The sequence below is a fragment of the Schistocerca americana genome, chromosome 1, assembly GCF_021461395.2.
Source record: "Schistocerca americana isolate TAMUIC-IGC-003095 chromosome 1, iqSchAmer2.1, whole genome shotgun sequence".
NCBI classification, from domain to species: Eukaryota; Metazoa; Arthropoda; class Insecta; order Orthoptera; family Acrididae; genus Schistocerca; species Schistocerca americana.
Window position 1 is genome coordinate 792,638,616 of NC_060119.1, and position 16,328 is coordinate 792,654,943.

The following is a 16,328-nucleotide window of genomic DNA, read 5'->3' on the forward strand; positions in this document are numbered from 1 at the left end:
GTGAAGACGTGTGTCGTGCATTTCTGTCACTGTCGTTCCGTTCATCCGGAACCAGCACTTTATCTTAATGACGATCCACTCACTGTCGTGGAGACCCATCAATTCTTAGGCCTGATTTTCGATGCTCGTTTGACTTGGATTCCTCATCTTCATCAGCTTAAATGAAAATGTTGGCAGCACCTCCATGCCCTCCGCTGCCTGAGCAACACCAACTGGGGTGCAGATCACTCCACGTTGCTGCGGTTCTACAGAGCCCTTTTCCAATCCCGCATTGACTATGGGAGTGTGGTTTATGGTTTGGTGGCGCTCTCAGCATTGCGTTTGATTGACCTATTGCGCCACTGCCGAGTTTGACTGGCAACAGGAGCTTTTAGGACGATTCCAATGACCAGCGTACTGGTGGAGGCTGGAGTCCCTCCATTGAAGATCAGAGGTGCGCAACTGCTCGCCAGTTACATTGCACACATTCATAGCTCTACTGAACATCCTAATTACTATGTACTTTTCCCAACCACGGCGGGTCACCTCCCGCATGGGCAGCCCAGGTCAGGGCTAACGATTGTGGTTCACATGCGATCGCTTCTGTCTTAACTGGAGTCCATGCCTTTACCACCTATCCTCGAGGTTGATTCATGTACACCTCCATGGTGTCGCCCTAGGCCGAAGCTTCGCCTGGACCTTTCATGTGGCCGTAAGGACTCCGTTAACCCTGTGGCTCTCCGCTGTCACTTCCTCTTGATTCTTGATCTGTTCCAGGGCTCTGATGTGGTTTACACCAACGGCTCGATGGCTGATGGTCGTGTTGGCTTTGCCTATGTTCATGGTGGCCATATTGGACAGTATTCCTTACCCGATGGCTGTAGTGTATTCACTGCAGAGCTGGTGGCCATATCTCGTGCACTTCGGTATCTCCATTCATGCCCTGGGGAGTCTTTTCTTTTCTGTACTGACTCCTTGAAAGCTATCGACCAGTACTACCCTTGTCATCCTTTGGTAGCGTCCATCCCGCCAGTTGCCCCCTTCCCCCGCCCCTCCCTCTTTTAAAACAACCAACCACAAGCTTTCAGAGAGCATTAGAAAATTCTGTTTCCACTGCAGCATGTTAAAATTGGTCTGATGAAATCCTTTATAAAGGCAGTGAACAAAGAAAATAGGGCTTTTACTTTCTTAAAACATTTATTTCCATGTATTGGTGAGGCCAAACTTAATGTAGGTATTTTTGATGGACCTCAGATCAGGGAGCTTATGAAAGATCCAAAATTTGGTGAGAGTATGGAGGATACAGAGAGAAAGGCTTGTTTAGCATTGAAATCAATAACAAGCAACTTTCTTGGCAACTATAGGAGCCCAGAGTTTGAAAATGCTATCGAGGAGCTACTTCAAAACTTCCAGGTTTTTGGTGCTTGTATGTCAATAAAAGATGCACTTTCTGAGCTCACATTTAGATTACTTTCCAGACAAATGTGGAGATTATAGCAAGGAGCAGGCTAAGCATTTTCAAAGTGATAGAGTGATTGAGGAGAGTTACCAGGGACAATTGGATGTGAAAATGCTTGTGGACTATTGCTCCTGCCTCAAGAGAGGCATTCCAAATGCAGAACACTTACGAAAGCCTTCAAAAAAAGACTTTCTTCCATAAAATTATTTTAGTGTATGATCTTATTACATAATTTAGACTTAATCCAAAAGCTACTGTTTTGAATCCATAAACAGCATATATATTATATATAAAAAATTTCTGAAATGTCATATTTTAAGAAGTGAAATAGCAATGAAACCTGACCTGACTCAACAAAATGAGTTGCATTTCTGGGTTTGGCATGCAGTGTAATATTAAGAATTAACTTACAAAACTATGAACTCAAAAATGACACAGACCAGTGTTGTTCGTATGACACTTTTCCCCAGATTGTAAACTGTGTCCATGTTTTGCACCTTTGATCCTTGGAAAAGAATACCATAACCATTTAATGTGCTGATGATCTTTTTTGCAAACATCTTCGAGTGTTCATTACATTTTAATTGACAATCAATGTTCGTTCCTAAAAAATTTGTGTTTGTTACATAATCAGTAGGCTTATCATCTATGCTCAATGTGACAGAGCTGTTTCTCCTCTTTGTGCTGAAATGCAAGATACTTGTTTCCTTTATGTTCAGTGTTACTTTGTTACGTATTGCTCACTTGCAAACCTCATTAAGGGTTTCATATGATTTCTCTGTTTGGAGTTATGGTGTTTTATCTGTTACTGTGGTTTTGCTATCATCAACACACAGAACATTTTCTCCAGGTCTTAATTCTCTGGAAAGTTGTTGATATCAGGGCTATTCAAAAAGAAGGAACAGATTTCAAACTTCTTGCTTCCAAAGTAAAAAAGATAGAAACAAAATCTGAATGTTTATGTCCTGAAGTTCTTCGTCTGAACCACCATCCTGTTCGCTATCATAACTGTGACCACTGGATATTGTGAAATCATCCATTTCATCTACTTCTTGATCTGTATCACTGTCATCTTCATCCATCCACTGATTAACAATTTCATCAGGCTTAGCATAATTAAAACTGACATGTTTCTGTGAACATTTTGTACTATATGGAAGAAAACAGGTATGTAATTCATGAGGTGCTGTCTAGGAGACCACAACATGTGTCAACAACACGCGTCATCAGCAAACAAAGAAGGGGATCGTGCAACCGATGACAAGACGTTATAGGACTTGCGATATAAGGAAGGTAGGGGTGTATGGTAGCATTCTTCTAGAACTGGTCATGGAGAGTGAGTTCAAAAATTTTCATACAGTCTGAGAGACCACACCTTGTGAGTTAAGGGTTAAGAAAGAATTGGCCCCAATGCAGTATCCTGAAGCACACCTAAGTTAGTGTGTTTCTTGTCTGACAATTGTTTTGCTAAAGATTTATCATAAGCAGATATAAATACACTCAACCTTTGCACCCTATTTTCCAGTTAAGCCTGGAACCACTCACTTGATATTCCTCTTAAATCTAATACTTCTACCTTGTTTAGTAGTATTTTGTGGTGAATGCTGTCAAAAGCCTTGGACAAGTCTAAGAATATGTCTGTAACACAGTTATCCTTGTCAAGAGCTTCAAGTACCACTTTTGTTAACTGCGTAACAGCCAGTGATTTACTTCTCCCGTTTTGGAAATCAATCTTTGCTTCGTTAAAATTTTTAATTTATTCATGCTTAGTTAAAAGTTTTAATTTATTCATGTAACTCATTAATCTAGCTCTCATGATTGATTCATTTGTTTTTAAGAATGCTGACTGTAGTGAAACTGGATTGTAGTTTTCTATACTTGCAGAGTTACCTTTTTTTAGTAAGGAAACAACTATTTCATGCTTCAGGTATTCTGGAAAAATACCTGAACTACACAGTGCATGTATTAACTTTGTTATAGCGATTTGTATGCTAATCTATGTATTCATTGCCAAGATAACTTGTAAAGTCTGACAATTGTCTTTTTGTTAAAAATTACGTGTTAGAAAACAAGGCTACAGGAAACGACAGACTTCATTTATTTTAAGTAGCAACCCACTCATACTGCCTGCAGTATGTACCAACCACAGCCATGCAGTAACACAGGCGTATTACTTTTGCTTACTATGTTCTCTTTCTTTAAATCTCAACATACTCCCTGAAACAAAACAATATATATTTTTTTAATCTCACAAAAATTTGTAACAATCTCTCTGAAAATGTATCTTTTAAACAAATAAAAGATTTTACATTAAATTAATAATCAACTTTTCTTTCTGTCTTTTAAAAGCAGTACTGTGATGTTTTGTTAGAAAAACAGCAAGTTGGTCAAAAAGTTTGATGGTATTGTATTTGAACCAGCCAAGATTCAGTTCATCACTGATGAAATGCTACTTCACATCAATGTGCTTGTTTCTTCTTGACATTTGGCTTGCTTTTATCATTGCTATAACTTTTGTTATCCATACAATGTGTCATTTTAATGTTTTTATTCAGCAATTATTCTATGAAAGTCTTCAAAACCTTCGTCTCTTAACAACATTGAGCAGCAGATATGTATTCTGCCTCAGTAGTAGAGAGTGCAACCAGAAACGGTTTCTTACAACACCAAGTGACTGGAGCGTTGTGCGAGCGCGTGTGTGTGCGCGCGCGCGCGCGCGCGCGCGCGCACACACACACACACACACACACACACACACACACACACACACACACACACACACACGCAAGTGCAACTTGCACACACATCTGCAGTCTCAGATAGCTGAAACTACACCGCGAGCAGCAGCACCAGTGCATGATGGGAGTGGCGACTGGGTGGGGGTAAGGAGGAGGCTGGGGTGGGGAGGGGGAGGGATAGTATGGTGGGAGTGGCAGACACTGAAGTGTTACAGTTTAGAGGGAGGGTAGGAGAGAAGGTGCGAAGGGGGGAGGGGGTAAGTAGCGGAAAGGAAAGAAGTAAAAGTAAAAGACTGGGTGTGGCAGTGAAATGATGGCTTTGTAGTGCTGGAATGGGAACAGGGAGGGGGTTGGATGGGTGAGGACAGTGACTAACGAGGGTTCAGGCCAGGAGGTTTACGGGAACATAGGATGTATTGCAGGGAAAGATCCCACCTGCGCAGTTCAGAAAAGCTGGTGTTGGTGGGAAGGATCCATGTGGCACAGGCTGTGATGCAGTCACTGAGATTAGGGGTATCATGTTTGGCAGCGTGTTCAGCTACAGGGTGGTCCACTTGTTTTTTGGCCACAGTTTGTCAGTGGCTGTTCATGCGGACAGACAGCTTGTTGGTTGTCATGCCCATGTAGAACGCAGCACAGTGGTTGCAGCTCAGCTTGTAGATCACATGACTGGTTTTAGAGGTAGCCCTGCCTTTGATGTGATAGGTAATGTTAGTGACCGAACTGGAGTAGGTGGTGGTAGGAGGATGTATGGGACAGGTCTTGGATCTGGGTCCGTTACAGGGGTATGAGCCATGAGGTAAGGGATTGGGAGCAGGGGTTGTGTAAGGATGGATGAGTGTATTATGTAGGTTCGATGTACGGTGGAATACCACGGTAGGAGGGGTGGGAAGGATAGTGGGTAGGACATTTCTCATTTCAGGGCACGACGAGAGGTAATCGAAGCCCTGGCGGAGAACGCAATTCAGTTGCTCCAGTCCTGGATGGTACTTCCTCTACATTTACTGATTTGATAAGTTCAGGTCTGTTTGTTGCCAGGAGGTCTAAGACATTACCCTTGCATGTTGGTTCTCTGTCTATGTGCTCAATGTAATTTTCGGACAAGACATCCAAAACAATGCCACATGATTCCCTGTTTCTGGCACCAGTTTTGATGGCATAACACTCCCAACCTATACCTGGCAAATTGAAGTCACCCCCTATTGTAATGGCATGATCAGGAAAATTACTAATGACGAAATGATCGTATGGCATTTATTGGCCAGGATATCCCCTTCGGGGTTCGGCCACCATATTACAAGTCTTTTTAGGTGACACCACTTCGGCAACTTGCATGTCAATGATGATGGACACACAACACCCAGTCTCCTTCCAGGAATCAAACCCGGTCCTCCTTGTGTGGTACACGGTAATACTACTACTGCACTTCAGAGGTGGACATTACTAATTATATTCTGAAGCGCTCTACAACTACAGATCCTGACCCAGGTGGTCTGAAAGGCACCCAATCACCATTTTTGACCATTCTTTGATGCTCAGTTTCACCCAGATTAATTAACATTCAGAATCTTTGATAACCTAGCTTGATTTTAACGAATTTTTTACTGCAATGAACACGCCGCCGCCATTGGCGGCTAACCTACCGTTACGATAAACATTCCAGTCCGAACTTAGGATTTCAATGTCATTGACGTCTGGCTTCAACCAGCTGTCTGTTCCCAATACTATCTGTGCATTATAACCTTCTGTAAGTGATACTAATTCTGGGACCTTTCCTTGGATGCTCCTGCAGTTTACTAACATCATATTAATCTTTTCTATCTCTGGTCTGTGGGGACCAAGATTCTCTGAGGTTTCTGTGGCTGATTTAACAGGCAAATCGTCTTTCCCGAGGGAGGGGTCCTCTAACCTAAAAAAGACCCCATGTGCACTCCACACATATTCCGTTACCCTAGTAGCTGCTTCCTGTGTGTAGTGCACACCTGACCTATTAAGGGGAACAGTAAAATTCTGCACCCTATAGTGGAGGTCAAGAAATTTGCATCCAATACCATCAGAGAACCGCTTTGCCTCTGGTTTAGACCTTACAGTCTGCTCCAAACCAGAGGACCGCGATCAGCTCGGGGTGCAATGCTACAAATAGACAGCTTGTCGTGAACCCCGCGTGCATTGCTAGTTGCCTTCACCGAATCATCCAGCCGTCGAAAGGAGATGAGGATGGCCTCAGAAGCCAAGTGGCAGGCGTCACTTGTGCTGACATGTGCCACTACATGCAGCTGGTTGCACCCAGTGCGCTCATGGATGAGACCTCCTGTCAAGCATACTGAATGCACACTGGAATTCTTTCCCGCCTTGCCTGCTATCTCCCAGAGGGGCTCCATCAGCCGCTTAATGTTGGAGCTCCCAATGACTAGCATACCATCCCTTTGTACTTGTCCGGACTCGGCAGGTAAATCGACCACTGGCCCAACGGGGAGAGGCATCCCGTGCTGGTTTGGAGTTATCATCAACACTGGGAAGCACCTCATACCTGTTGCTGAGATGTAGGGAGGCAGCTGTGCGGCCTGCTACCTCTTTCGCCTTCAGCCCAGTGATATGCGAACCCACCACTGTCTGCCACCCACTCTGGAGTGAGGATGGACCAGTCAGATGTGTATCGGAAGCTGCAGCGACATCTGTGTCACCAGGGATTCCAGTGGCACCAAAGGTCTCGTCACTGGTGCCCCGATGTCACCACAACTTCGAGCATTAGCTAGAAGCTTGCTGACGGTAGCCAATGCAGCTTCCAGATGTTTACAGACAACAGCCAACTCTCCTTGTGTCCACTCACAACAAGCACAGTCCCTAGCCATATCGTACTGTGTATAAAATAGATATAAGGTCTCAAATGGCACTACTGTGTTTGAAAATATACTGAAGGAGAATAAGGTAACACTATTAAACAGAAATAAATTTCTCTACATGGAAAATTTACAATAGGAAGCCGCCCTGCACAAGGATATTCACAAGGCTTACGCAAAAACAAAAACTATGATTAATTTTCTAACCACTTGTCTACACAGTAAAATACACACGTACAGTTGACTTCTTTGCAGAAGTACGTGAACAAAAAACAGACTAAATTAATTTACAGTTTACCACACAAGTGCTGCTGCTGCTGCTGCTGCTCTGCTGTGCGTCCTCACGGCTCGCCGGATGCCGCTAATTTAATGATTTCTGCTGCATCTCATGAGGTGGTTTTACACAAAAATGGAATGAATAAGTAAAGCATAAGTGAAAATAAAACAAATTTTACTTTATTATCAGCTTGCCTATGTGCAGATTACATGTAAGTTTTGGAATTATAAATAGAGCTGTCACCCTTTTTCGTAACAGTTTTGAACAAGTTCAGTTTGTTCTCCAGAAATCTGAAACTTCCAGTGTAATAAATCTGTTTGGGTACAGAATTGGAAAGTATTGTCTTTTTTTGTTCTGTTAACACTTTTTTCTTGCCTAACTTCAGCATGACAGCTACCAAATAGGACACACAGCACACTCAGACAGCTGTACTTCAACACCTGATTAGATGGAGGTCACTGCTAAGAATTCATAGTGCTTCCATTTTGTATTTAATGAATTTCATGAATAACAATGAATGAAGCATTAGAGAAACCAAAATTTCACAACGGATTTCGAGAGTACAAGCAAATGGTTTTTTTAAAAAAGCATATCTGGTTTAAGAAGAAAAAAGAATCTGTGTTAAATCCAAAATTAGGTTTGGAAAATGTGGTTTCTTACTCACGGAGGAGATTACAATCTGATTCACATTGAGGTCATTAATGACAAACAGCTCTTCTGTGTTGTGCATGATTCTGGTATATTCATACGACTTGTGAACCAACCTATAGTTCAGTTGAAAAGTGAATTATGGCACTTATTTGCAAATACCGCTTAATGTAATGAGACATGGCCTTAAACCTTTCCCCTGTTTCTTTCTGCTAAGTGCTATTTTGATTACTAGTTAGTGGTTTTTAAATTTATGTGTAACTCCTGTTGTTCTTATTATTTTTGTGAGATTGATACCATTTTATTATAATGTGCATTGCATATATGCTACGTCACAAATACACTTATTGTTGTATATGTTTTCTCATTTTTTACCTTTCTGCATAGACATTTCAATATCAGTAGTTACATGTTATAAAAACTGGAAGTGTGCATTGATATTTGCTTAATGCTATCTTATGTGGTTTGTTTCTTCTCTTTAGGTTTGATTGCCCATCACTTAATTCCTGTTTCTTCCTTTTCTCTGCTCTCCTTCCTTCTCCTTTCAGTTATTTCCTTTTCCCTGTTACTCCCCTGTCCCTCCACCCTGCCACCATCAGTCACCCGAAGGAAAGTCCATTAATCTCTGTTACTGTGTCCTGCCCCTGTCTTGAATATGCACATTATTTGACCAACTTTCTTCCCTTGACTTCTGTGTTCTCTCCATCTTCCGCTTCCCGTATCAGCACACTCATCACTAGTAAAGTGGACTTAGAATTTCCTGTATGTTTGGACTACCTGCTGTGAAAAAGTACAAGAATTTCAAAATATTATTAGACATCACTAGGTATTATGTACCTGTCAGCCAGTATGTCTTTTATCCTAGAGGTGGCTGATGACCATTCGCATTCCATACACGATATGACAATACTATAACACTTTTATTGCTTGTGTTTAGTTTGGTAACATTGCTAATTACAGAATATAATTATTTTTCAGGTGTGCTTCTTGTATGGCATGGTTATAAACATAATTGGGAGGAATACGAACTACAGCTTAATAGTTCTCAACTTAATCAGTGAGAAGAATGCAGTGTTTTTATTTTTCATGGAATATGATTGCAGGCATCCACGGCAAAAGATATGAGTGACACTGATGATACTGATCTCCTTTTGATTATTCCTCCAGATTTTTTTAATGTGCGCTCATCTGATTCTGAAGACTCAGAATTTTCGGTTATCAGAAGAGACTCTGACATCAGTCGTCACATTGTGCAAGACCTGGTTAATCATGTTAATCAGCTTGAGTCCAGAGTGTGTACAATTGAAAGTAAGGAAAATCTAGTTTCAAATGGCAGAAGTCTTGACTGCTCAGTGGCCGTCGACTCTGCAGATATAAAGCACGGTGATGTGGCTCTTAGTTTCTATTCAATGACATCAACAGGTTATAGATTTGGAACCAGTTTAGATTGTAACAGAAGTGCACTGCGTACATCTTGGAAGCAGAAGCCCCAGTCGCTCCCTACTACTCCAAGCACCCATCACCAGAGGCTTCAGCTAATACCTGATATTTTAGGACATTCTTACACAAACTCAATTCATGGACGAGATAATATTCGTTCATGTGCAGGAAATAGAATTCCTGACGACAGAATAAAGAGCAGCACATCACTTGCAGACAATTTACCAAAAAATGATTCAGCTCGGACTGTGTTATCTGACAGCAGTGATAGTTACCCTCTATTCTCAGAACCAGATGACCAAAGAACAATGTCTTATCAAGACTTGAGTTTCTTGAGTGAAATTGATGAATTCCTTGAAAGTAAAAGAGCAGTTTCACGAGAACATGAGATTACATCTGGTCTCATGGCAAACAATGACCTTAAAAGTAAACTGGAAAAGAACAATATAAACAGTAATAAAAAGGGTAGCAGCTTTATAGAATTTGACAGTATGAACAAGCCTTCTTCATTATTCCACCCTGATGTGAATTCTATTGTTTATGATACGAAAAGGTTAACATTGTCTGATGTTGATAAACTACTTTTGGAAATGGAGAAAAAACAGTCTGAAATAGAGCAAAAATTAAAACTTGGTAGACCTTCTTATCACTCTTCAGTGCCTGTGTCATACAGTTGTGATAGACCGTCTTCCATATTTTCTGATAGCAGAAAGCAGTCTGATGATAGAAATTGCAGTAAATTTTCAGTACCTGACTCTCAAAGTTATGATGGAACTGTAAATTCCAATGGCAGATGGAAAGAGGTGAATGATGAAATGCTACCTGCTGCACGTGATGTATGCACAGAAGGCAAAAAATCTCTTGAGAAAGAAGAAGTAGAGAAAATGTCAGTATCTAAAAAATTATCCGTTGTAGGTGATAATATTTGTTCCGTACCTGACTTAGGATATAGTGTTCGAAACATAATGATGCAGCCATCAAGCAGTGCAGGTCACGAGACACTGCTAACTAATTCAGCTGATCAGAGAGGACACGTTACAAGTAGAAATATATGTGTAAAAGGAAATGAAGTTCCTAAACAATATGCCACAGAAGAATCATCAATGTGTGCTTCTATGCTTAGGGATAATATTGGCTCAGTGCCAGACTCAGAATATGGTGTTCAAAACTTAATGATGCAGCATTCAGAGAATGCAAACCACCCACCAACACAGAATGTTTCAACTGATGAGAGAAACAGTATTGCAAGTGCAAATATCCTAGCTAGTCATACTACTTTAATAAGTATGAGTGAATCGTTGAACCATTTACCCAGCACGAACCCTACAAATACATCAGGTGCAAGTAATAAAACCGATGTAACCCTACCGGTAAGCAGTGAAGGCAGACTGACAGTGCAGTCCAGCAATAAAGAAAATGAAGTATTATGTCAAATACTGGATAAACCATACCAGCCACCCTCTCATGGTTCAATGCGAGTTACTTCAAGACATTTCACCAACATACTTGAAATTGATGAAAAAAATAGCAAGAATCAAACAGAATGTTACACAGAAGATAACAGAAGTAAGTTGCAGCAACCATTTGGTATTGCTACCTCCTCCATGAACAATGTGGGAGATAAGATTGTTCCCAATGAATATCAGGGCTTCCACAATATGACAAAATGTGGTGAGCAAGTTGATTCTGGTGTTGTGAAACAAATGGACCAGGCTGTTAATAGTGGAAGGAACTCAAATGATGATACAGACACTATTACAAACAGAAGAGTGAGGGAAATGCCTAGCAGGAGGATGGATTTCAGTGGTCATACATATTCTGGGAAATTCATGAAGAAGAAAGTTGAATTTTCCAGGGAATCCTCTAACACTCACATCAAAGGCAAATCAGGATCTTGGACTGATGGTAAGAATTAAAATCAATCAAATATTTTATTGCATGAAGTACATTTCTGTTTTCTTTTGTTGACAGTGCATGTACTATGTGAGTACTGGATGTTACAGTTATAAACTAGTCATTTAGGTTGATCTATTGTTCCTAATTTTGGATGCTGCTTTGCTTCCACTCTCGATCATAGGAGTAATGTTGGTGTTTTTATGATATTCTTTTAAGTGACACATATCTTGATGCATTTTCACATGTTGGATACTTGAGTTTGGTCTGAGCTGTGTGATCCATTTTACAGGGGAAAAATATCCACATAACAGCTGCATTTTTTCTTTGAACTTTATTTGCAGACTTGCTTTGGAACTTATATTTCCATTACCAGCACTGCACAATGATAACTAAAGTTATGCCAGTAATGTAAAGTAAAAGATACACACACATTGTTTTTTTATTCATTTTCCTTATATCATAAAATAAGCTTACAAATATATTATTTAAAGCCCTAGAATATTCAAAGTATTTGAATATTTTAACTCTCATACTATAACAAGTCCTAAAATAGTTTTCATTGGCGGTAAATCCTGATACAGTTAAAATTTTTAACTCGTCACATTTAAATTTGAATTTGAATATTTTAACCATGATTAGTTCAAAATCTGGAATGTAACATCTTGATGAGTCAGTGGTACAACTTATTTTAGGACTTGGCATAATGTGAAACTCATATCCTTATTTTGCAATAGAAAGAAAATTACCTTAAAAAGTATAGTCTTTACGTTTTATTGTTGATGTAATAATTTTTCTTTTGTAGTACAATGCTGCTAATGGAAATGTAAGTTTCTGTAACAGGCCAGCAAGAAAAATGGAAGCCGTTTGGTTGATATTCTTCCTATAAAAAAAGGCACATATCCTATGAGTGACAGCAAATTGAGGCATTTTAAGATCTAGTTAAAGGCATCAGCTCCTAAATACAATAAATTCCATACATATTTCATTGATTATGAGTGGATGTAACTCAAATTTGGTTTTGTTCAGTCTCAAGGTGAGCTATAGGCTGGTCATGTAAGTTAATTCTTTCAATCTGGGGCAGAAATCACTCCCAAATTTCTTTGGCTTTCACAGATTTGAAAAGAAGTGCCTGGGAAGACCTTTGATTCCATAGAATCTCTTGAACTCTACACTGATCGTCTGTGTTTGGTTAAATATTTTTAGTTGTTTCAGCAGCTATTGAGAAACCTTAACATTAAATCAGAAGCAATAAGGAACATTTGACTATGTGCCTTTACCATAAGGCATTACAAGTGACTGCTGATACATTCAAATGGCAGGTAGCATCAGCAGGATTGCTGCCGATTTCCTTAACCATACTTGGCCATGTGACCTACTACTGTTTCTAATGGTTTTCAGTATTTTGCTTCCTGCAGCTCTCGGATATTGAAGAAAAGACATTTTTAATTGTTTACACCAAAGGTACTATTTATTTATTTATTGGCAATGTAGTTTCTGGCTTTGCCCGTTTTCACAAGCCACCTATTACAGAGAACAAAATGTTATGAGTGGATATGTTGAAAGATGATAACAAAGGTACCAGTAATAATGTGGTGCAGATAATAACTACTTAGATAATTTGTACTTGGGATATACACGAATGTGACCACCTGTCAAAAGTCTGAATAACCACCTCTCACAGTGCGGACTGCTGCAAGATGTACAGCAAAGGAGTTGATGAGATTCTGGAAGATACTGACAGAGGTGTGGAGTCAAGCCAACTCCAGTGTCTTCGTTGAAGATCCATGACATAAACAGCCCAATCGAGTTTATTCCACAGATTCTCAGTTGGGTTTAAATGTGGGGAGTTTTGTAGCCAGGGGAATATGGCAAACTCATCCTGGTGCTCTTTGAGCAATGCTTGTACACTACTAGCTGTTTGACATGTGTTGTCCTGGTGGTAGATCCAGGGTGACAGTTATTGAACTATATTAAATAAAATCATCATGACTTCTGAACAGTTTGTGTTAGGACATTCAAACTGCACGGTTGGCCGTGGGGCATAATGGGAGTTAGTATGTACATGCGCATTTGGGTTAGTGACGAAGCCCTCTTTCATTTGGATGAGTTTGTTAATAAACAAAATTGGCACTTTGGGGGACTGATAATACACAGTTCACGATTAGTCTCTTCATCCTCAACAGGTGACTATGGTGTGCAATTTCCAGTCATGGAATAATTGGTGCAATATTCCTTGTTGGCATGGTGACTACCGAATGGTACGTGAAGATATTGGAAGATGATTTCGTCGTCATTATCCAAAGTTACCTGATTCTGACAAGATGTGGTTCATGCAATATGGTGCTCAACCCCATCGAAGCATGAAAGTATTTGATGTCCTGGAGGAGCACTTTGGGTACTGCATTCTGGCTCTGGGATATACAGAGGCCACTGGCGTGGGCCTTGATTGGAGCCATATTCTCCGGATCTGAACACGTGCGACTCCTTTTTGTGGGGCTATATTAAAGACAAAGTGTACAGCAGTAACCCCAAAACCATTGCTGAGCTAAAAACAGCCATTCAGGTGGTCATTGACAGCATCAATGTTCCGACACTTCAGTGAGTCATGCAGAATTTCTCTATTCGTCTGTGCCACATCATTACCAATAATGGCAGTCATATCAAACATCTCAGAACCTAAATTCGAATATCTGTAGTGATGTTTACATGTTGAATAAATTGTGTGTGCACACCGTAGTTTATAACAAATGCTCATGTCCCAAACAGGTCACTAACACATCGTAAAATGTCGATAGCAGAGTTTCATCTACTGTTGTAAACTACGGTGTGCACACACTTTATTCAACATGTAAACATCACTGCAGATATTCGGATGTAGGTTTTGACATGTTTGATATGACTGCCATTATTGGCGACTATGTGGCATTAATTAATTAATTAATTAATCATTTTTTTGTGTTCCATCAGACACATGGCCATTGGTGCGTAAAGGGTGAAATGTCTGAAAGTAAACACCCTGAAACAATCTTCAGAAGGGTCCAGGCCAGAGGAGAGTATAATGGCAGGGGGAAAGTTTTCTTGGCATTCCCCACGTGATCTTCGCAATGGATAAACATGTTGTTGTTGTTGTTGTTGTTGTTGTTGTTGTCTTCAGTCCTGAGACTGGTTTGATGCAGCTCTCCATGCTACCCTATCCTGTGCAAGCTTCTTCATCTCCCAGTACCTACTGCAACCTACATCCTTCTGAATCTGCTTAGTGTATTCATCTCTTGGTCTCCCTCTACGATTTTTACCCTCCACACTGCCCTCCAATGCTAAATTTGTGATCCCTTGATCCCTCAAAACATGTCCTACCAACCGATCCCTTCTTCTAGTCAAGTTGTGCCACAAACTTCTCTTCTCCCCAATCCTATTCAATACCTCCTCATTAGTTACGTGATCTACCCACCTAATCTTCAGCATTCTTCTGTAGCACCACATTTCGAAAGCTTCTATTCTCTTCTTGTCCAAACTACTTATCGTCCATGTTTCACTTCCATACGTGGCTACACTCCATACAAATACTTTCAGAAACGACTTCCTGACACTTAAATCTATACTCGATGTTAACAAATTTCTCTTCTTGAGAAACGCTTTCCTTGCCATTGCCAGTCTACTTTTTATATCCTCTCTACTTTGACCATCATCGGTTATTTTACTCCCTAAATAGCAAAACTCCTTTACTACTTTAAGTGTCTCATTTCCTAATCTAATTCCCTCAGCATCACCCGACTTAATTTGACTACATTCCATTATCCTCGTTTTGCTTTTGTTGATGTTCATCTTATACCCTCCTTTCAAGACACTGTCCATTCCGTTCAACTGCTCTTCCAAGTCCTTTGCTGTCTCTGACAGAATTACAATGTCATCGGCGAACCTCAAAGTTTTTACTTCTTCTCCATGAATTTTAATACCTACTCCGAATTTTTCTTTTGTTTCCTTTACTGCTTGCTCAATATACAGATTGAATAACATCGGGGATAGGTTACAACCCTGTCTCACTCCTTTCCCAACCACTGCTTCCCTTTCATGCCCCTCGACTCTTATAACTGCCATCTGGTTTCTGTACAAATTGTAAATAGCCTTTCGCTCCCTGTATTTTACCCCTGCCACCTTCAGAATTTGAAAGAGAGTATTCCATTCAACATTGTCAAAAGCTTTCTCTAAGTCTACAAATGCTAGAAACGTAGGTTTGCCTTTTCTTAATCTTTCTTCTAAGATAAGTCGTAAGGTCAGTATTGCCTCACGTGTTCCAACATTTCTACGGAATCCAAGCTGATCTTCCCCGAGGTCGGCTTCTACCAATTTTTCCATTCGTCTGTAAAGAATTAGCGTTAGTATTTTGCAGCTGTGACTTATTAAACTGATAGTTCGGTAATGGATAAACATATAAACACAAATATGCATATATCCTTGGGGACTATGTCCAGCTCCACAAGCAGTTTGTTTTTCCTCGGCACGATGGTACAAGGTGACAATTATTGAACTATATGAAAAGAAAAGGTGTGTTTGAACCATGAGTACGCAGCAAGGAAAATAAGTGTGGGCTTGAGTACCAATTATCGAGGTAGAGGGTATGTCAATTCTAAGTAGGACTTTATACAAGTAGCCACTACATCACCAGTTTTCCCCAAATTGTGGAACTCTGTTTCTGTTGATGTCCCTGTATAAACAAGGAAATCTAAGACACAGCCAGTCTTACAATCAAATAACACAAATGTTTTTATTCTGAATCTACTCTGTTTCGATGGAATGAATTGTCTGAAAGATAAGAGTCCTTTGAATGATAACAAACATGAATTCGGAATTTCTAATGTGTATTAAATACATAACACAAAGCTGTACAGACTTTATTGACAATGTTCCTAATTTTGAGTAATCTGTCTCCTTCAGTATTGGCAGAGTTGTCATTGAAATGTAACGTTGTCACAAGTAACAAAAAATAGTCTCCTGATAAATGTTCACTAAGGATTGGAGCATTTAGAACATCATCTCTGGTCTAGTATTCGCTA

The 16,328-nt window shown here is 40.1% G+C and overlaps 1 protein-coding gene across 2 annotated transcripts in view; it reads left to right on the plus strand.

The window, feature by feature from the left end:
* The window catches only part of LOC124612477, a 230,798-nt gene that overhangs the window by 16,675 nt on the left and 197,795 nt on the right, over positions 1-16,328 (plus strand). For both annotated transcript variants that reach the window (XM_047140715.1, XM_047140722.1), the window contains exon 2: positions 8,920-11,286. In XM_047140715.1, coding sequence (XP_046996671.1) covers positions 9,063-11,286 — 2,224 coding nt within the window. In that variant the 5' untranslated portion in view covers positions 8,920-9,062. The remainder of the gene's footprint in view (positions 1-8,919; positions 11,287-16,328) is intronic.